Raw genomic sequence first — 21206 nt, 5'->3', positions numbered from 1 at the left:
GGCCCTGACTAGGCAGGCTCCCTCGAAACTAACCAGGACATGGGGGTTTTTGAATTATCTCCCCCCATCCTCCCCCAGATCCCCTCCAAACAAACTGGATGGCCCTGACTAGGCAGGCTCCCTCGAAACTAACCAGGACATGGGGGTTTTTGAATTATCTCCCCCCATCCTCCCCCAGATCCCCTCCAAACAAACTGGATGGCCCTGACTAGGCAGGCTCCCTCGAAACTAACCAGGACATGGGGGTTTTTGAATTATCTCCCCCCATCCTCCCCCAGATCCCCTCCAAACAAACTGGATGGCCCTGACTAGGCAGGCTCCCTCGAAACTAACCAGGACATGGGGGTTTTTGAATTATCTCCCCCCATCCTCCCCCAGATCCCCTCCAAACAAACTGGATGGCCCTGACTAGGCAGGCTCCCTCGAAACTAACCAGGACATGGGGGTTTTTGAATTATCTCCCCCCATCCTCCCCCAGATCCCCTCCAAACAAACTGGATGGCCCTGACTAGGCAGGCTCCCTCGAAACTAACCAGGACCCGGAGGTTTTTGAATTATCTCCCCCCATCCTCCCCCAGATCCCCTCCAAACAAACTGGATGGCCCTGACTAGGCAGGCTCCCTCGAAACTAACCAGGACATGGAGGTTTTTGAATTATCTCCCCCCATCCTCCCCCAGATCCCCTCCAAACAAACTGGATGGCCCTGACTAGGCAGGCTCCCTCGAAACTAACCAGGACATGGAGGTTTTTGAATTATCTCCCCCCATCCTCCCCCAGATCCCCTCCAAACAAACTGGATGGCCCTGACTAGGCAGGCTCCCTCGAAACTAACCAGGACATGGAGGTTTTTGAATTATCTCCCCCCATCCTCCCCCAGATCCCCTCCAAACAAACTGGATGGCCCTGACTAGGCAGGCTCCCTCGAAACTAACCAGGACATGGAGGTTTTTGAATTATCTCCCCCCATCCTCCCCCAGATCCCCTCCAAACAAACTGGATGGCCCTGACTAGGCAGGCTCCCTCGAAACTAACCAGGACATGGAGGTTTTTGAATTATCTCCCCCCATCCTCCCCCAGATCCCCTCCAAACAAACTGGATGGCCCTGACTAGGCAGGCTCCCTCGAAACTAACCAGGACATGGAGGTTTTTGAATTATCTCCCCCCATCCTCCCCCAGATCCCCTCCAAACAAACTGGATGGCCCTGACTAGGCAGGCTCCCTCGAAACTAACCAGGACCCGGGGGTTTTTGAATTATCTCCCCCCATCCTCCCCCAGATCCCCTCCAAACAAACTGGATGGCCCTGACTAGGCAGGCTCCCTCGAAACTAACCAGGACATGGAGGTTTTTGAATTATCTCCCCCCATCCTCCCCCAGATCCCCTCCAAACAAACTGGATGGCCCTGACTAGGCAGGCTCCCTCGAAACTAACCAGGACCCGGGGGTTTTTGAATTATCTCCCCCCATCCTCCCCCAGATCCCCTCCAAACAAACTGGATGGCCCTGACTAGGCAGGCTCCCTCGAAACTAACCAAGACATGGAGGTTTTTGAATTATCTCCCCCCATCCTCCCCCAGATCCCCTCCAAACAAACTGGATGGCCCTGACTAGGCAGGCTCCCTCGAAACTAACCAGGACATGGAGGTTTTTGAATTATCTCCCCCCCCCCCCAGATCCCCTCCAAACAAACTGGATGGCCCTGACTAGGCAGGCTCCCTCGAAACTAACCAGGACATGGAGGTTTTTGAATTATCTCCCCCCATCCTCCCCCAGATCCCCTCCAAACAAACTGGATGGCCCTGACTAGGCAGGCTCCCTCGAAACTAACCAGGACCCGGGGGTTTTTGAATTATCTCCCCCCATCCTCCCCCAGATCCCCTCCAAACAAACTGGATGGCCCTGACTAGGCAGGCTCCCTCGAAACTAACCAGGACCCGGGGGTTTTTGAATTATCTCCCCCCATCCTCCCCCAGATCCCCTCCAAACAAACTGGATGGCCCTGACTAGGCAGGCTCCCTCGAAACTAACCAGGACCCGGGGGTTTTTGAATTATCTCCCCCCATCCTCCCCCAGATCCCCTCCAAACAAACTGGATGGCCCTGACTAGGCAGGCTCCCTCGAAACTAACCAGGACCCGGGGGTTTTTGAATTATCTCCCCCCATCCTCCCCCAGATCCCCTCCAAACAAACTGGATGGCCCTGACTAGGCAGGCTCCCTCGAAACTAACCAGGACATGGAGGTTTTTGAATTATCTCCCCCCATCCTCCCCCAGATCCCCTCCAAACAAACTGGATGGCCCTGACTAGGCAGGCTCCCTCGAAACTAACCAGGACATGGAGGTTTTTGAATTATCTCCCCCCATCCTCCCCCAGATCCCCTCCAAACAAACTGGATGGCCCTGACTAGGCAGGCTCCCTCGAAACTAACCAGGACATGGAGGTTTTTGAATTATCTCCCCCCATCCTCCCCCAGATCCCCTCCAAACAAACTGGATGGCCCTGACTAGGCAGGCTCCCTCGAAACTAACCAGGACCCGGAGGTTTTTGAATTATCTCCCCCTATCCTCCCCCAGATCCCCTCCAAACAAACTGGATGGCCCTGACTAGGCAGGCTCCCTCGAAACTAACCAGGACATGGAGGTTTTTGAATTATCTCCCCCCATCCTCCCCCAGATCCCCTCCAAACAAACTGGATGGCCCTGACTAGGCAGGCTCCCTCGAAACTAACCAGGACATGGAGGTTTTTGAATTATCTCCCCCCATCCTCCCCCAGATCCCCTCCAAACAAACTGGATGGCCCTGACTAGGCAGGCTCCCTCGAAACTAACCAGGACATGGAGGTTTTTGAATTATCTCCCCCATCCTCCCCCAGATCCCCTCCAAACAAACTGGATGGCCCTGACTAGGCAGGCTCCCTCGAAACTAACCAGGACATGGAGGTTTTTGAATTATCTCCCCCCATCCTCCCCCAGATCCCCTCCAAACAAACTGGATGGCCCTGACTAGGCAGGCTCCCTCGAAACTAACCAGGACCCGGAGGTTTTTGAATTATCTCCCCCCATCCTCCCCCAGATCCCCTCCAAACAAACTGGATGGCCCTGACTAGGCAGGCTCCCTCGAAACTAACCAGGACATGGAGGTTTTTGAATTATCTCCCCCCATCCTCCCCCAGATCCCCTCCAAACAAACTGGATGGCCCTGACTAGGCAGGCTCCCTCGAAACTAACCAGGACATGGGGGTTTTTGAATTATCTCCCCCCATCCTCCCCCAGATCCCCTCCAAACAAACTGGATGGCCCTGACTAGGCAGGCTCCCTCGAAACTAACCAGGACATGGGGGTTTTTGAATTATCTCCCCCCATCCTCCCCCAGATCCCCTCCAAACAAACTGGATGGCCCTGACTAGGCAGGCTCCCTCGAAACTAACCAGGACATGGAGGTTTTTGAATCATCTCCCCCCATCCTCCCCCAGATCCCCTCCAAACAAACTGGATGGCCCTGACTAGGCAGGCTCCCTCGAAACTAACCAGGACATGGAGGTTTTTGAATTATCTCCCCCCATCCTCCCCCAGATCCCCTCCAAACAAACTGGATGGCCCTGACTAGGCAGGCTCCCTCGAAACTAACCAGGACATGGAGGTTTTTGAATTATCTCCCCCCATCCTCCCCCAGATCCCCTCCAAACAAACTGGATGGCCCTGACTAGGCAGGCTCCCTCGAAACTAACCAGGACATGGAGGTTTTTGAATTATCTCCCCCCATCCTCCCCCAGATCCCCTCCAAACAAACTGGATGGCCCTGACTAGGCAGGCTCCCTCGAAACTAACCAGGACATGGAGGTTTTTGAATTATCTCCCCCCATCCTCCCCCAGATCCCCTCCAAACAAACTGGATGGCCCTGACTAGGCAGGCTCCCTCGAAACTAACCAGGACATGGAGGTTTTTGAATTATCTCCCCCCATCCTCCCCCAGATCCCCTCCAAACAAACTGGATGGCCCTGACTAGGCAGGCTCCCTCGAAACTAACCAGGACATGGAGGTTTTTGAATCATCTCCCCCCATCCTCCCCCAGATCCCCTCCAAACAAACTGGATGGCCCTGACTAGGCAGGCTCCCTCGAAACTAACCAGGACATGGAGGTTTTTGAATCATCTCCCCCCATCCTCCCCCAGATCCCCTCCAAACAAACTGGATGGCCCTGACTAGGCAGGCTCCCTCGAAACTAACCAGGACATGGAGGTTTTTGAATTATCTCCCCCCATCCTCCCCCAGATCCCCTCCAAACAAACTGGATGGCCCTGACTAGGCAGGCTCCCTCGAAACTAACCAGGACATGGAGGTTTTTGAATTATCTCCCCCCATCCTCCCCCAGATCCCCTCCAAACAAACTGGATGGCCCTGACTAGGCAGGCTCCCTCGAAACTAACCAGGACATGGAGGTTTTTGAATTATCTCCCCCCATCCTCCCCCAGATCCCCTCCAAACAAACTGGATGGCCCTGACTAGGCAGGCTCCCTCGAAACTAACCAGGACATGGAGGTTTTTGAATTATCTCCCCCCATCCTCCCCCAGATCCCCTCCAAACAAACTGGATGGCCCTGACTAGGCAGGCTCCCTCGAAACTAACCAGGACATGGAGGTTTTTGAATCATCTCCCCCCATCCTCCCCCAGATCCCCTCCAAACAAACTGGATGGCCCTGACTAGGCAGGCTCCCTCGAAACTAACCAGGACATGGAGGTTTTTGAATCATCTCCCCCCATCCTCCCCCAGATCCCCTCCAAACAAACTGGATGGCCCTGACTAGGCAGGCTCCCTCGAAACTAACCAGGACATGGAGGTTTTTGAATTATCTCCCCCCATCCTCCCCCAGATCCCCTCCAAACAAACTGGATGGCCCTGACTAGGCAGGCTCCCTCGAAACTAACCAGGACATGGAGGTTTTTGAATCATCTCCCCCCATCCTCCCCCAGATCCCCTCCAAACAAACTGGATGGCCCTGACTAGGCAGGCTCCCTCGAAACTAACCAGGACATGGAGGTTTTTGAATTATCTCCCCCCATCCTCCCCCAGATCCCCTCCAAACAAACTGGATGGCCCTGACTAGGCAGGCTCCCTCGAAACTAACCAGGACATGGAGGTTTTTGAATCATCTCCCCCCATCCTCCCCCAGATCCCCTCCAAACAAACTGGATGGCCCTGACTAGGCAGGCTCCCTCGAAACTAACCAGGACATGGAGGTTTTTGAATTATCTCCCCCCATCCTCCCCCAGATCCCCTCCAAACAAACTGGATGGCCCTGACTAGGCAGGCTCCCTCGAAACTAACCAGGACCCGGGGGTTTTGAATTATCTCCCCCCATCCTCCCCCAGATCCCCTCCAAACAAACTGGATGGCCCTGACTAGGCAGGCTCCCTCGAAACTAACCAGGACATGGAGGTTTTTGAATTATCTCCCCCCATCCTCCCCCAGATCCCCTCCAAACAAACTGGATGGCCCTGACTAGGCAGGCTCCCTCGAAACTAACCAGGACATGGAGGTTTTTGAATTATCTCCCCCCATCCTCCCCCAGATCCCCTCCAAACAAACTGGATGGCCCTGACTAGGCAGGCTCCCTCGAAACTAACCAGGACCCGGGGGTTTTTGAATTATCTCCCCCCCCCCCCCCCCCAACGACCAAACAGGATGGCCCTGAGGGCTGCACCGCGACCTCTGCGCGCTCTGAACACGCAGCAGCGTCGTTAATTATTAATTAACAAAAAAAAAAAGAATACCAGTAGTTATTCTGAGTTGTTCAGCTGGAATCGCCTTATAAAGACTTTAAAAAAAAAAAAAAAAAAAAAAACTGGTTCTCGACGTGTGGCGCAGGGAGTCCCGCCGTGGAAAGCTACACAGCGGAACTGGACAATAACAATCCCGTGTTCCTTGAGCGGGTCTTTCGACGGTGGAAGATCGATTCGGAAAATTATTGTGGACACACGTCACCAGGGCCGGATTCAGAGGTCTGGAGGCCTCGGGGCAACAGAGGAGCGGAGGCCCCCTGGCCCCAAATTATTTCCCAAATAAAATGAACAATTTTTTTTCAGTCGAGTTTTCCAATAAATAATTTATTGTGAAATCAAGTAGATTCTCTTATTATTTAAATAAACATACATTAATATAATCGGAGACAAGAATTATATCAGATTAAATTTTAAGTGTTAATGAATATTTCTGTTAATATTTAACAATAATATAATCATGTATGTACAAAGTACTGTAGGTAAAGGTAAAACAGCGAAAAAAGAATATCAAAGGAAGAGATGTTTACTAGTGTTTACTTGTCGGAATTTGAAAGATTTTTTTTCCGAAGTCTCTATTGCGGGGGCCCTCCGTTTGTGTAGGCCCCGGGGCTTTCGCCCCAAATCCGGCCCTGCGCGTCACTGCTGGTTTTTCACTCCAGGGCACAGAGAAACTACAACAATGGCCAAGAAAAAGACGAGTGCACAAAAACTCAGGAAAAAACATGGTATAAACAAGATGATGTCAAATGTGTGAATGCAGACCCAGCACAGAGAATCCCATAGACGGAATTATTCAGGCAAAAAAAAAAAAAAAAATTCGCCACAGACGAACACAGCAAATGTTGGTCTCGGGAAGCATACTTGTGTCGTGTTGTTGTATGGGGGCGTTCAAGTATTACGTAACGCAATTTGGGGGGGGGGGGGGGGGGAAGGGGGGTCTTGTAAAATGTTACGATGCATTACAAGGGCGGGAGGGGGGTTCGAACAACGCGTTACGTAATATTTTTTTTATTTAATTAAAAAAACTAGGCAAAAATGTAAGTAAGGACAGGGCCTAGTCAGGAAAACGGCGCCATTAAATATAAGATTAGTAGTAAAAGTTTATCAGGACAAATTTGAGCCCATTATAACATATTTTAAACTTAAGAAATTTTTTTTATTAAATTATGTGTGATTGTTTATTAAATTAAAAATAAAAATAAACAATATACGCATTTATTGCGAGTTATAAATTGCCTGTTTTATTTATTATTACCGCAAACGCGATTAAAACAATAACAAAGGTATTTTAGCGAATTTCCGGTACTTTGCGCAACATAATTATGAGTTTTAGGTTAAAAAAAAAATGGTCACTTGGGTGTTACGTAACGTTTAAGGAGGGGGAGGGGGGTACAGAAAAATGTTACGGCGCGTTACATAGGTGGGAGGGAGGGTCAAAAATAGTCAAAAAATTGCGTTACGTAATACTTGAATGCACACTTTTTCGTGCGTGCAGCCGGCGTTCATCGATTTATTAAACGTTGTCACGTCAAAAAAGTTACATAATTATTTCGATGGTGGTTTTGGGTATAGGGTCTACGAAACGATAAACTAGGTAGAAATATTGCGGAAGTAGCTTTACCGTAACGACTGCAAAAGATAAACCTAATATTGAATATAATTTTGAAAAAAAAAAAAATTCCATCGTGTAAAATTTTCTTCTCCCTTTTTCGGACAAACACAGGACAGCTCTATGCCAACCACACATAACCTAGCGACAAGCGGCGTGGCTACACAAATATTTTATAGATACATCGTTAAACTATATGCAATATTATCTGGTGTCAAACACGATTAACTTGCTTTTTTAAAAAACTTTAAGAACTGGACGTTTATATATCTCATAAATTTGTATAATGATTAGGGGGAAAAAAAAAGATTTTTTTTTTTTTCCCCCAGATAAAAGAAAGTTATTTTTGTTGTAATGATTTTTGTACCACATGTATTAAACAGATAAATTGTTCATACTGACGTGACAACGCCAGGTTATCACACACAATTCTTGGAGCTGTCCGGTATATGTCTTTAATGTATTTTCTGAAACCGGAATCTCTGGCTGAATCGGAATATCTGAGAGGCGGCCGGCGCATGAGTAAGGGCCGGTTGCACCATTGAAGATCGCTGGTCGATCCGAGATCATACGAGGTAATAAACCAGGATCGACACACAAACGGATTGCACCATTCGAGTTCACCTTCTGACATAGGATTGAGGTGAACCTCTGTTTGAACCACCGAAATTGATGGTTCAGAGCATTTGGATCCGAGATCTTGTGTATTTTTCGTTGGTTTGTTGTGTTTTGTAGTCGTGTTCGCATAGATACTGGTTTGTTTACAATTGATATTTTGATGGGCTACAATATTTTACACGAAATTTAGGCCGATATATTTTTAGGTATGCCCGAAGTACTGTAATTGTAATCAAAATGTTATTTAAAAAATTATGCCAATTCTTGCCAAGATTCTTCCTTCTGCTTACAAAACATGCCATCAGTTCTCTTAAACTATAAAATATCGTCTTTCTAGCAACAAATCGACAAGGATGATTTTTTCTTTTTCAGATAAAAAACCTTTTTTAGGTACTGAAATTTTCTTTTCCATCGTCATGTGTACCCATGTGTACCCTAGTCAACTCACAACCGACCACAAGTTTGTAATCAATAAACAAAAAATAGGCTTGTATGTAAATATCACGATGCCAACATTTACAGCAAGAACTTCAAACATACTAAAGAAAATTCTCTGTGACTAATGGAATTCAGTAGCCAATAGAAAACTTGCTTTCATTTTACAATCGATATTTACCAACCTAAACCTAGATCGTGAGATCGAATGTCTGAACTCGTAAGTTCACTTTGGTGCAACACATATACACTGGATCTCAGATTCGACTTGAGATCACACTGAAACAAAGATCTTACGATCTCGGATCCGAACAGTTATTGGTGCAACCGGCCCTAAGAGGAAGTGGGGGTGGGTTATGATGAGGGGGAAGGGGGGAGGGGGGAAGGGGGAAACCAGGGAGGAATGAATGAACTGCGGACGACCTCCATGGAGGTCAGCGGGAAAAACGGAGCGGCCTTCGGGCGAGTCCGCCAAAGTCCGGCGCACTTCTGCGAAGCCGCTTCGAGACCGGGAAAACACGTGCCATTTTTTAACGACCTCTGTGGAGGTTGTTCTAGACACCAGCGGGATGGTTACGATTCACTGAACTGCGATCAGCCCCCGAAAACATCAGTAATTCACAGCTCTCTCGTGCAACTTTCGCGGTCTAAACAGGGGGGAGGGGGGAAACCGTTATTAGGCCTATGCTAGACTTAATTTATTTACAAGGTTTAGAGTATATAAAATGTCGCTGACCTAAACTAACCAACATTCTATTAATTTTGTTACGATTAACCAGACGTAAGAAGGCATAGTCACACGAAAAAAAAAAAAAAAAAACAACGTAACCACCATATGCATTAGAAGTGAAACTTCACTCTTCAATAATCCACTTCACGATAGAAACTAAACAATAAACTTCACAATAATAAAAAAACGCACACACAAACACTATAGAAAATGCATGAACAAATCATATTCACAACTCTAGATAAACTTAATTTAATTTTTAAAAGGTAAATGTCATTGCTGTTTCCAGTTCAACAGAAAAGCGTCGCTTCATTGACGCTTGCCCGAGAGGAGTGGGGCACTCAATATCCCACCTCCTCCTTTCCGCCATTGAGCCACCCAACGTTGCACGTTTCGTTACGCTCTACGAGTCATCGCCTCGACTTACCCTGCCGGTTGTAATTTTTGACGTGACGTCTAATAAATCGATGAACGCCGGCTGCACGCATGAAAAAGTGTCCCGTTACGCACATTTTCCCGTTACGCTCATTGTACGCTTGCGCCGCATCTATCTCTCTTCCACTCGATTGGAACAACCATCGATTTGACTTTTTTGAGGCACATTAAACTTGAAACACTCCCATCCGTTTCCTACTTTTCCTATCATCGTCCTATCCTTAACAGAATAACACAGATTGGAAGAAGTTTAATAACAAACATGTATAAAAGTTATAGTTAAAATAATCTCTTCGTTAAAGTAATAAACATATTTGAATTAATGAGTGCAAATAAAAGTAAATTTATCAATTAAATTGTAGATTTCATTTCACTCCTTCTTTGTATCCATACAAAATAGTGATAATTCAATAAAAATGATTCAATTTTATTCATAAAAATATGCAATCATTTCATCAATGTTTTGTTATGACGTTGTCACGTTAAACTATCGTCCGTAAACCGACTTTACAGACAACCAATTTTTTTTTGAGAATTTTGTTTATGTAACAGACCCGACCCAACCTAACCTAACCTACCTTTCTACTTTTTCACCCGGGAAAACAAAAAAAAAACGGAAGATGCACGAACGCGGATGGATGTGGCGTCTGACTCGGGGTCAATGAATAGTTGGTCGCCCATTCTGCTTCGCGAACCTTGGAGCATAGCAACCGCCTCCTCGGAGCGAAGGACGCGCGTTGGAATGTTTACTTCCCCCCTCTTCTCCCGCCCTTACATGCACCGAGGCAGATGGCAGTACGCAGTATTTTCCTTCCGCGCTTCTTTTTCTCGTGTCTGCAGCCCGAATACCTTTTAGGGTGACCCTGGGGGATTTTCTCGCATCCGACAATACACACTGTTCAAGATAAGGTGAGACTTTTAAGACAGATGCTTCAGCAAAAACTTAAGTCTTTGGACAGCAAATATCTCTTTTTAAATTATTTATTTATTTGTTGAAGTTTAATTGTGTTATACAGCCGAAATGTCAAAGGCTTACGAGGATATCCCGACAGCCAGCCGAAGTCAAGTTAAATACGGATTACATAAAAGATAATAACTACTACCGAATAAAAGGAGATAAGATGAAAGATTAAAGAATTGCGTTTGTATTCACAGTGTTTATCAAAATTACCATCTGTAGTGTCGTTAGTAATATTGCTGATAGTGAAAGGCCAATAGTTGTAATTGCAAGACACTCAGACTTATAAAATAAATACTGATGTACGAATAGCTAGTATAATAACTAATGTTACAGAATGTGTACGCTTTGTTTATCGCATCTCAGTATCGAACTGTCAATGTCTAAATGTTCAATGGAGCACCTGTCGAAAAAGTCTCACCGTATCTTGAACAGAGTATACTATAAGCCATACAGTTTATACTAACTACGGTGAACCGCGGGGGGGGGGGGGGGGGGGGGGGGGGGGTAAATTTATATATAACTGCATAAAAATGTGCGTGCGCAACATACGTATATCGTTTGACTTCCGGAAAAACTTTGATCATATAAATTTAAAAACAATTACCCGAGAAAAAATTTATCGATCTCCCATTTCCATAAACAGAATGGGCCAAAAGTCACGAAAGGGTTATAAGTTATAACTGTGAATAACGATTTTATTTATCATTAATTTCCATTGATGTTTCGCTTACTTAAAGACCAGGGATGGGAGATTGTTTACATTTCGTTATAGCCAATGGAAACTAATGGTAAATTAAAGAGTTATTCACAGTTATAACCCCTTCGTGACTTTTGGCCCACTCTGTATTATAATGCCCTTCCCAAAAATATTAACATATATTTATTTATTAAAGACTTAAATCAAAGTAACCCAATCACTAAAAAAAATAAAGTAAACGTCTAAAGAACATAAACAAACATAGGTAATAAAAACGCATATTTCAACGCATTTCCGATCCTGAAAATTTTCAGGATTCTTAAGAATTGTATAGTTAAAATTTAAAATATACACACTTAAGAGTGCTCTAAAAAAAGTAAAACAAAACGTTTTTACAAGAAAATTAACTGACTTCAAAGGGCAGGTTCAAACATGGAGATATTTTTATATACTTTCAATTTTTTATTTTTGTTCTTCCCTCCCAAAGGACCGCCAATGGCGTCAGCTCGGGAAGTTTGAAAAGCGAAGAAGTCGAGTCACGGGCAGCTAGCTGTAACGGTACGTCCAAGGCTTGACGTAACCGCCCGCAGAGTTTCGTACCGCCAGCAAACAAACTGCCGCGTCATGCGCACGAAGCAAGGAAGATGAACTTTTATTACATCATTAGCCACGTTATATGGACGTAGGCGAAATGCCTAATTGAAAGAATATATTGGGTTAAGTCCAGCAAGCAGTCCTCGATTGACTACCAACATTCCGGCATAAAAACCACTAATAAGTTCGGAAAGAATAGGAAAAAAAAAAAAATCTTAAAAGTTCAGTATATTACACACGAACTAATTTCAAAAGTTACGTGAGACTATAGTCGTACATAGGTAAATAATAATAAGAATAATAATAAAAAGAAACCTCCAGAAGTGGTATTTCAAAATTTCCAACCACCTTATTTTAATTGAGTTGTTTTTTTTCCCCCATAAGAAGTTTGCATCGCAGCAGCACATTTTTGGAAAATTTGAATCATCTTTAAAAGGTAAAATGAAATTGACGGAACAAACTCTGCATAGAAACACGCGTTATCTGAAACCTCAAAACGAGGCGTATCGAAACCATACATGGCAAACTCCAGACATTATAATCTAATTACACGACCGATAAGAACAAATACACAAGGCAAGTTGACGGCAGAAGTACATACACACTCAGTAAATGATGTTGACTGTCGTATCTCAAGAAGGCCTTGGAAAGTGTCGAGACTCGAGGAAAACCTAACTCAGCCATACCATATATGTATGTACTTTAAGCGGCGAAAAGTATTTCGTCCATTGGTTGGTAGGTGCTACTAAGAGCATATTTAATCCAAGAAAGGAATGTTTTTATCATTGTAAATGTTTACTGGGTATTTTTAAATCACACATTGCTAAATTATAAAATTAAAAAGATTTTTTTTTTTTTGCAGGATCACAAATCACTTAAATTGACGTATCAGTGTGATGAATTGATTCCATAACAATGTCACCAAGATGGCGTCGCATACATTACCACCCCTACATTCTTGCGGGTAAGCGCGGGAAAATGCGGGTTTTGGGCGCGGAACAATAAACATACTATTTTTTACGTACGAATTTAAATTTTTGAATATTATGCCTTATCAGTACGCTAAGCATTTATAAATTAAACAAACTCTAAAATATTTTTTAAAATATATTTTTGTGTTACCGTGCATTATTAATGACTTTAATGCCCCAGATAATTATTGTTCATATCAAATTCAAAACGTGTTCATAGGAAAGTTAAGATCATAATACGGAAGCAGCTCAACAATTAAACAAACTAAAAAAAAAAAAAATCTTTTCAAATAAAGATAAAACCTCTCGGACATTTTTGAGGTTATAATTTCATCCGTAAGTACGTCGAAAGTTAAAGCTTGGCAAGGTTTTGACGGAACGACGGATGGAAATTGTTCGGGCCATCTGACTGGCTGAATGCCACGTGATTGACGGGCGAAGGATCATTACGAGTCCAGTTTAACCCTTAATTCAACACCTTATTCATTCAAAACACACGCTTAATTCCCCCATACACACGATTGTACATATCCGACTTACCTGCTTTTGGAAGCCATTTCGCCTATACTTGTTTCCTCTTCAAAACCAATTCTAACATTGTTTATTAACAATTTACACATATTAGTTGCCATATTTTCCATGATCTTAAATTAATAATCAATAAACATTACACATCACACGCGGTCTGTAACTTCCATTACTGTCACTTATTGCATTCCAAACTACATTCGATCAACATTACAACTCCATTGCTAGATTGCTACTAAAACATGAAATCTTACTTTGATCCAACCTCAACGGCCTCCTATGACGTCACTCATTTCCCCTGCTTTTTTTTAATACTTATAATAAGCTTCCGCACTTGCCGGAATTTAGATCTAAAATTGAACCCAAAAATTACAACACAGAAACACTGAATAATTAAAAATAATGCATTAAAAAAACTGAATCAACTAGATCAGGCGTGTATTGGAGTAGAAACATTTTATTTCATTCTTCACGTGTTTTTAGGGTTTGAGACCTGATACGATATGGTTTTGTTTTCAAAAAGGTAGGTAGTTAGAATCGCTAAACAGAAAATTATTCAGAAAGCTTAAATTCTTTTGAAATGAAAACTGCATGGTAACGTTGCAGTGTTTTTGCTTTCCCGGGAGTGAGGCGAGGCAGGATTATCCGTCTGCTCCGAGGGAATACCAGATGTAACCGGTACCAGACGCGCGCCACATTTTTCCTCCGGGCGCGAGGCACGAACGTGCGTCATCCCGCTTACTCGGAAAACTTTTCCCCTCGGGAATCCACATGCCAACCCGGCGGGCGCGTTCTGCGCATGCGCCGACGTCGATAAAACCGGTCGCCGGCCGGCCGCGGAGCTCAGTGACGAAACGTTGTGCAACGTAGTGACATCTGGGAGTCCACGCTTGGAACACGCGCCTTCAGAACAGTTTGAACCGGTGTGCTGTGGAGTTCTAGTAACGGTCGTGAGTGCAAGTGCAATCGTGTGGTCAACAGTTCGCCGGAGATCAAGCTACAAACCAGCCATCATGACCTGCGAAGACGTCAACAATGCTCCAGCCGCCGGCGGAAGCGAGAGGTTAGTTTGTTGTGATTGATCACACGTAGACCTAAGTAGCAGGTTCCAAACCGAAAAAGACGTACATATTGGTGCATTACCATTAGTACGGTTAAACGCCGTGACAGACCAGAATAGTAACGAGGATCATACTAATATATTATTTTTTTCTCTCAGTAAAGGTTATGTAGTTTGGGTCCGAAGATATAGGGAGTGGGGTGATAGTGTGAACTAAAAAAAAAATATTACAAATAATTAAATATTATTGCTATTGTGTGATAATAAACATTATATAATGTGTTCCGGGTACCTCATGCAATGTATCATTGCATAACTACACAACCTTAAGGCCCCCACACACGATCAGTCGGAACTGACAGTTCGGACTGATCAGTCCGAACTGCGAGCTGGACTGATCATGTGTGGGGCCCTTTAGATAACACATTATTGCACAATGTTTTGCAAATCCTAAACTCAGCAGAAATTTTGTGCATTGTTAGGTAACATTAGATATTTGATTGAATATCTGTATTAAAGGTTTTTTTTCCACCACAGAATTTTGAAATGAAAATTTGGAATATCAATAACAGTGCAGGGAAAGCAAACGCACAAGATCATTTTAAAAAATGATTCTTTACAGGTCTGTGTTACAGTAGATAGTGAAAGCAGTTTTGTAACAGTTATTCTTAACCTAGACCGCTTGGACAGAAAAATTACACAAAGATGCAAATATTATTTCTTTAATGTTATTAGTAGATACTTTCAAAGTGTGGAGTACTGTAGTTACAAAATTGTAATAATTATTGTTGGTTAGTAACCAAGAGAAATTGAGAATATACCTAATGCCAAAAATGTAGGGGATGAAAGGAGAATAATTAGTCTATATGTGCTAATTTTCATGATTTTTTTTTGGTTGAGTAAATGTAATCATTTCAGACATATGTAATTACCTAACAAAACAAGAGTTGACTTGTCGAGTACGGTACTTAAACTTCATATTCATACATAGACATTGTTCCATGAAAGTAGTTTTATTTTTATATATTGGCATTCCAGTTAGGTGATTTCAAAATTATTAACTGTTTTACTATCCTGCAGCACAGGAATAATTTAAGGTTTTTTTTTATTTTATTCTTTTTTTCCAGAAAAAATAGAATCGTACAGAAATTTTACTTAGTTGCCAATTGGACAAAATGTGTCTTCTCACTTAACAACGATGGGGGATAGAGATCAGCCCAGAAATCAAGCCAGGGTAAGCCGCTAATAAGATGTTTAATTAGCATTAATTACAGTGTGTGTAATGTTCACCAATTAAGAACACTGTTGTTTTGAACAGGTAGCCTGCGGGTTGACATACCATTAGTTATATGGTGTTAACTTTTGGTACAGCTTTGTAGCTTAGAATTGCATACCAGTACTTTTACTTATGAGATTTGTAGTGAAAAATGTTTTGTTATATTAAGAGTATTCAGTTATTGCACTATGTGGGGGGGGCTTAAATCTCGGTAAAATATTAAGAGTTAAATATTAAAAATTGCAGTAAGCTGCATAAGCTAATAATACCCGTTAACTGGTACTGACTAACCGCAACAGCAATTTGTACATGTACACTGTAGCTAATTTATTTATAACATAAAATTTTGTTTGAAATGTTTTGAATTTGATCATCGCTCACTTTGTTTTGTTCATGTGGGAAAAAGTGGTTATAGCTGTATCTTAAACAAATAGAAAGTATCAATTATAGTACAGCCAAGCTACATTTAAACTAATTATTCGTAGGCTACTTGCAATTTAAGATATCAGCTGTTAATTGCCACACACAATTATACAATAATTCTGAAATAATGGGGTAATTATGTGCTGAAGAATTAGTTGTGGGAAGATTTAAAACCAATATACCTATTTGTTGATAAAGCTAAGAAGGTAATTTGTTTCTTTGAGTGCAAAATTGCAAGATACGTTACAGGTTACAGGTTTGTATATGGCATGACACAATTTAAAAACTGCAGTATGAATTATTCACGCATTTGTGCCATTGGTAATTTGATTAAATATTACTTTCTTTTTTTGTCAATGTCACTCCAAAGCAAATTACATACAAATTTAAGCTTGGGTTCAGATATATTTCTTATATAGAACTTTCTTCAGTTAACAAATTAAAATTTTCTGATCATTAAATTGCAAGTGTATTAACATTGAAGTGGCTTTACGGAAGTATTTGTGTTCATGGTCTTTTTATTTAACAACCTGAAAGATGGCTTTCTTGTTTCTATCCCACGTCTTAATGTAACCTCGATACAATTTTAAAAAATTCAGGTTAACACCGCCTTTTTTTTTTGACATGGTAAGAATGCTTTGAGTATTGTTCTTTCCGTTAATGTAATATTTTAAAACACGTGTCATAAGAGTCTACAATTGTATGCAGGGCAAGCGATTATGTTTATTGCTCCCTGCATTGCATACAGTGCTGACTGATGGACTAAAACACTGCCCGTGTGTATCTCATGAAAGCTAGTAGGCAGTTACATGCGGTTGCGAGCAGGGGCACAACAGGGGGGGACAAGGGTATTTTGCCCCCCCCCCCCCCCCCTGAACCCTTGAAGTGGGGGCAAACGGGGGCAAAGAAAGTGCTGTGTAATCAATTTTTAGATAATAAAACTGCTTAAATAGCACCATTTTCCACCTTGAAATACAAATTTTTCCCGGAGGAAATAGGGGGGGATCGATGATTCTTTATAAAAAGGTATATTGACCCCCCCCCCCCTTTGGAAATTTAGTTGTTGCGCCCCTGGTTGTGAGAGGTTGGTTGATGGGTTGCGGCAGTGCATACAGGGCTGACTGGACCAGCGTATCTCTCGTGAGAGCTAGTAGGCAGTGACATGCAGTCGTGAGGGGTTTGCTGACGGGTCGCGGGCATGCTCCCTGGTTGCAGGACCCTCGCGGACCCGCGCAAGACGCTGGTGCACATCCTGAAGAAGGCGGCGGCGGAGAAGCGGCTGACGTGCGGCATGCTGCCCGCCCTCAAGCTGCTGGAGCTGGACGCGGCGGGCGCGCTCTTCTGCGTGGTGCCGCAGTCGCGCAAGCACGACTCCGCCTTCCACATCCAGCACGTGCTGCTGGAGGCCTTCTGCTACGAGCACGACATCCATATGGTCAAGGTGCGTGCTTGCGGGCGTCCTTCATTGGGGCTTAACCCACAACACCACGTCGGTCCTGTGGCCACTTAATAAAACTGGATATGTTATGACTCTACACATGATGACAGAAATTCATTAATATTGTTAAGGGCAATTACTTTTAAAAATTTCTGACTCCCCAGTTAACGGGGAAGTTTTATTGATACGTATCCCCCAGCCCCTAAAAATAAAAAAAAACTTTGGTCATCGGTTTTTCCCCCTCCCCAAAAACAAAGCGCATCTGCTACTCATTCCGGGTGTCTACAAATTTCAGTACATTTTCTGAACCTTTTTAAGAGTGGACAGTCCCCAACTATTTGTGTTTAGTGTGAGACTATAAAATGAAGCAAGGCATTACAAAAACCAAATTCATGTAGCTACTAGAAATTAAAAGTTTCTTGACTTCAGCACCATTAACTGTTTATTTAGGGAATTGTACGACCAGTCCTTCAGTTTCATTACTTTTTCGACTTCCATGCTTGCAGACACACTGTTATTTCAGGGATTTTCCTGTGAATTTATCATGACAGCTGTCTTGCAATTTGTTTGGTCTCAAATTTTGTCAACAGATATTTACAATATATTATCCCAGAGTCCATAATTATTTTGATCAATTGCCATTACCTTTTGCACCTTGAAAATGTTTTTTTAGTAAATATTTGGTGAAGAAAAGTTGGGACCCAACAACTATCACTTCTGTCGTATTTCCACAAACTTTATAATTGAAATTTTCTCCTCAAATGACTACCACTGGGGAATATCAATGACTTTCCCAGACGTTTCCCTGACTATTCTTGACCAATTCTAACTTCTCTGACCCTTGTCAAGGATCTTGAGAACCCCCGTCCCCTGATGAATTTAGAAGCATGTAAAAAAAAAAAAAAACAACAACGGGCAGAGCTATGTTGATGACTGTGTGTAGGATTTACTTGGGCATGATGTTAAGTTTGCAAAGGTGGCTGACGAAAGACCTCTTGGCTTGCAGGTGGACAGCACAGACAAGCTGCGCAGCCTGATCAGCTGGGTGGAGTCGCCGCGCAGCCCCAAGGAGCACGCTGACGTCAGCTGCGTGCTCGTCAGCAGGGGGACCTCGGCGCCGGACCAGTCCTCCTCGCTGTCCGAGGCGGAGAAGAGCCTGCAGGTCTACTGTGACGAGGCCCAGAGCGTCCCGAACCCGCCCGTCATCAAGCTCCCCAACTTGTGAGGAGACGCGCCCGATCCTCATGGTAGGCAGCTCATCTGCATTGCCACGCCCTGGGGGGAGACTGTAACGTGTTAGCAGATATTAAGTAACAACCTGCTTAGAAAAACATTTAGCACTTGACCTATTAAGACACAAATCTTTACCCTTTTAATAGGTTTCATAAGCACCTTGAGAAGGTTTCCAACAGGGATTTACTGTAGCGATGTGATACATCCTAAACTAGTTGCCGGATGTTCGTGTTAAGTTTCTACAAGTTTTTTATCACCTTGAAGAGAATTTAAATTATAGGAGCTTACACAATTTTTATTTTGCCTACATGCCCCCCCCCCCCCCCCCCCCTCAAATACCATAGTGACTGATTCTGAACAGTGACAAGTGTGCGAAATCCAAATTGTTTTCACACATTTTTATCTGCTGTATGCTAATTAAAATGCTTATCTTAAAGACAGCTTATCAAGAAGACATCTTTTTTTAAAAAAAATTGATTTGTTCAGCTGATGTAACAGCATTCTAAGTGATTAGCTCTGTCATCATGACTATGAAGATTATGATGTACTGTGACCTTTGCAAGTCATCCTTCACTTACAATTGAAATTTATAAATTTGTGACTGACTAGTGTTATTTTGAGTTTTGAAAGTCAGTGCTGTTTTTTTTTCCTTCAAAAGAATCAATAGATTACCGTAAAATCAAGATTAACTTTGTTTACAAATCCCTGCTTTAACAGTTTCTGTGAAACTGATTAAAGAGGTTAAAAGATTAGTGAATAATATTGTACTAGAATGAGGCATACACTTTAAAATCTAAAATTCAATTATTTTTTCTCATAATTTATAAATGTTAAGGTGATAGGTAGACAGCAATGTTAAGTTTATTTTTAATTTCTAGCGAACCGTGCTTGAGGAAGTTTTCATTTTTGTGTTCCAGAAAGCGGAGTGTGCGCCTCGAAAAGGCAACAACCACAACTCTTTGGACGTGACTGTACAGTCGGTCCTCGCCTATTGTGGGGCCCCAAGACATGTGCAGGGTGCAGTGGCTTGCATGTTCGATACATGCAAGTCCATCGGCGATCCTGATATTGTTCCGTTCTATGTGCGATGTGCGGGACGTTAAAGTTTGTTGAAGTTTTCGATAACTGTGGACATGGCACCTGGGAGGGTGGCAGCCGTGGAGTTATATAATCGAGCGTAGTGTCGGTGAACTACTGTTGTGAACCAGAAGAATATGTTAAGCTGCGAATCATTCTGTAAGTGCATCATGTGATTACGACTGCTACTATGTATATACGAAAATTAATGGCTAATAGCAAGTACGATATATTTTTTGTTACAATGACTCAATGTATTGTGCGTGATGTAAAAGAAAGATAACTTTATGTAGGTGAATTATCTGTGAATATAAAACTTTAAAAATGAATGTTTGGTTGTCTTTATTTCCTGACAATCCTACATCCTTCACATTAAGTTTCCAGTTATTTAATTTTTCCCAGTTTCCAATATTTGAGTTCAAAAGATTGGCTGATCTATTTTAAGAATTTGCCCAGTTGGTTAATCAACTTTATTTCATCTGATAAAAATAAAACTTTGGATTACACAACTATGCATTTATTAACATTTATTTTATACTATTAACTAGCTTGTTTAGATTTAAGTTTGATTTGGCTTGCTGTAGTCAGAGAGTGGATTAGGAAACCCCTGACTGTACCACTGTAACTGTGGTCTCACAATTGGAATACTCTAAGTGAAAGTACGCACTTCTTGACATTCCATTTGTAAAGATGTTGCCCACAAGTTCTGCAGTTTTAAGTTACTTCCAAGAGCAAATTATTTCAGCTCCCAAAGACAAAAAAAAATTCCATATCACTTTAGCAAAATTTTTTTTTTTCATGTTACAATTAAAATTCAGCACCAACACGTTCACCAAAGAATTAATACGTTTTGGAGGAAAGTGAAATCTTAATTTGAGACAAACTACCACACTACAACAAAACTTGACCTCAAAAAAACACTGGAACAACCAAAATAAGATAAAAAGCAATCTCAGGTGCAGAATTTTTAAGAAAAATGTCTTAAATGACAAAATCTCAAAAAAATTCTGATGGAATTATTTAAAAACTGGAGAACAAAATTTGACCAACACAATAAAATTTAACTTTCAAAACACCATCTTGCACACATAGTATTCTTAACCGCAAGACTAGTTACTCACCCACTTTTTTCCTTCAACTGGACGTGAGGTACGTTAGGCTAGTGTGCTTTTTCCAGGCCGCGTACTTTATCAATTAGCCCGGAAACGCCGCACGCAAGTGTCTTGTAACTCCCGAACAAACTCCATTGCTCGCTTGTACAGCTTCACAAGCCATCCACACTTTGGGGTAGGGACCATGGAATCACCAGGGTTGGCAATGCTGGGTACAAGCCACCAC

General features: G+C 42.8%; 2 protein-coding genes across 3 annotated transcripts in view; one reads left to right on the top strand and one right to left on the bottom strand.

Moving 5' to 3' along the window:
- LOC134539919 (uncharacterized) overlaps positions 1 to 13391 on the bottom strand; it is a 94230-nt gene extending 80839 nt beyond the window's left edge. The window contains exon 1 of the mRNA XM_063382270.1: positions 13374 to 13391. The gene's annotated coding sequence lies outside the window, so the exon portion shown is untranslated. The remainder of the gene's footprint in view (positions 1 to 13373) is intronic.
- A 620-nt stretch (positions 13392 to 14011) lies between these two features.
- On the top strand, positions 14012 to 20197 carry LOC134540259 (small ribosomal subunit protein eS12). 2 transcript variants are annotated; one of them, XM_063382896.1, is made up of 4 exons: positions 14012 to 14424; positions 17336 to 17561; positions 18565 to 18805; positions 19709 to 20197. In XM_063382896.1, the coding sequence occupies exons 1-3, from the start codon at positions 14375 to 14377 to the stop codon at positions 18781 to 18783; spliced, it is 495 nt and encodes a 164-aa protein (XP_063238966.1). In that variant the 5' UTR covers positions 14012 to 14374; the 3' UTR covers positions 18784 to 18805; positions 19709 to 20197. The 2 variants fall into 2 exon arrangements, with proteins under 2 accessions (XP_063238966.1, XP_063238967.1); XM_063382897.1 differs by having other exon boundaries at positions 14197 to 14424; positions 15549 to 17561.
- Positions 20198 to 21206: the final 1009 nt, after the last annotated feature.

This window comes from Bacillus rossius, chromosome 16 (genome assembly GCF_032445375.1).
Source record: "Bacillus rossius redtenbacheri isolate Brsri chromosome 16, Brsri_v3, whole genome shotgun sequence".
In the NCBI taxonomy this organism is placed as follows: Eukaryota; Metazoa; Arthropoda; class Insecta; order Phasmatodea; family Bacillidae; genus Bacillus; species Bacillus rossius.
Note: the sequence above shows the minus strand (reverse complement) of the source record. Positions and strands in the feature narration are given on the sequence as shown.

Bases quoted from the DNA above. Each gene is read 5' to 3' on its own strand.
- LOC134540259 (XM_063382896.1), top strand. From the start codon at position 14,375: ATGACCTGCGAAGACGTCAACAATGCTCCAGCCGCCGGCGGAAGCGAG. The intron at 14,425-17,335 runs GTTAGTTTGTTG...CCCTGGTTGCAG, and splicing joins GCCGCCGGCGGAAGCGAGAG to GACCCTCGCGGACCCGCGCA. The intron at 17,562-18,564 runs GTGCGTGCTTGC...CTTGGCTTGCAG, and splicing joins ACGACATCCATATGGTCAAG to GTGGACAGCACAGACAAGCT.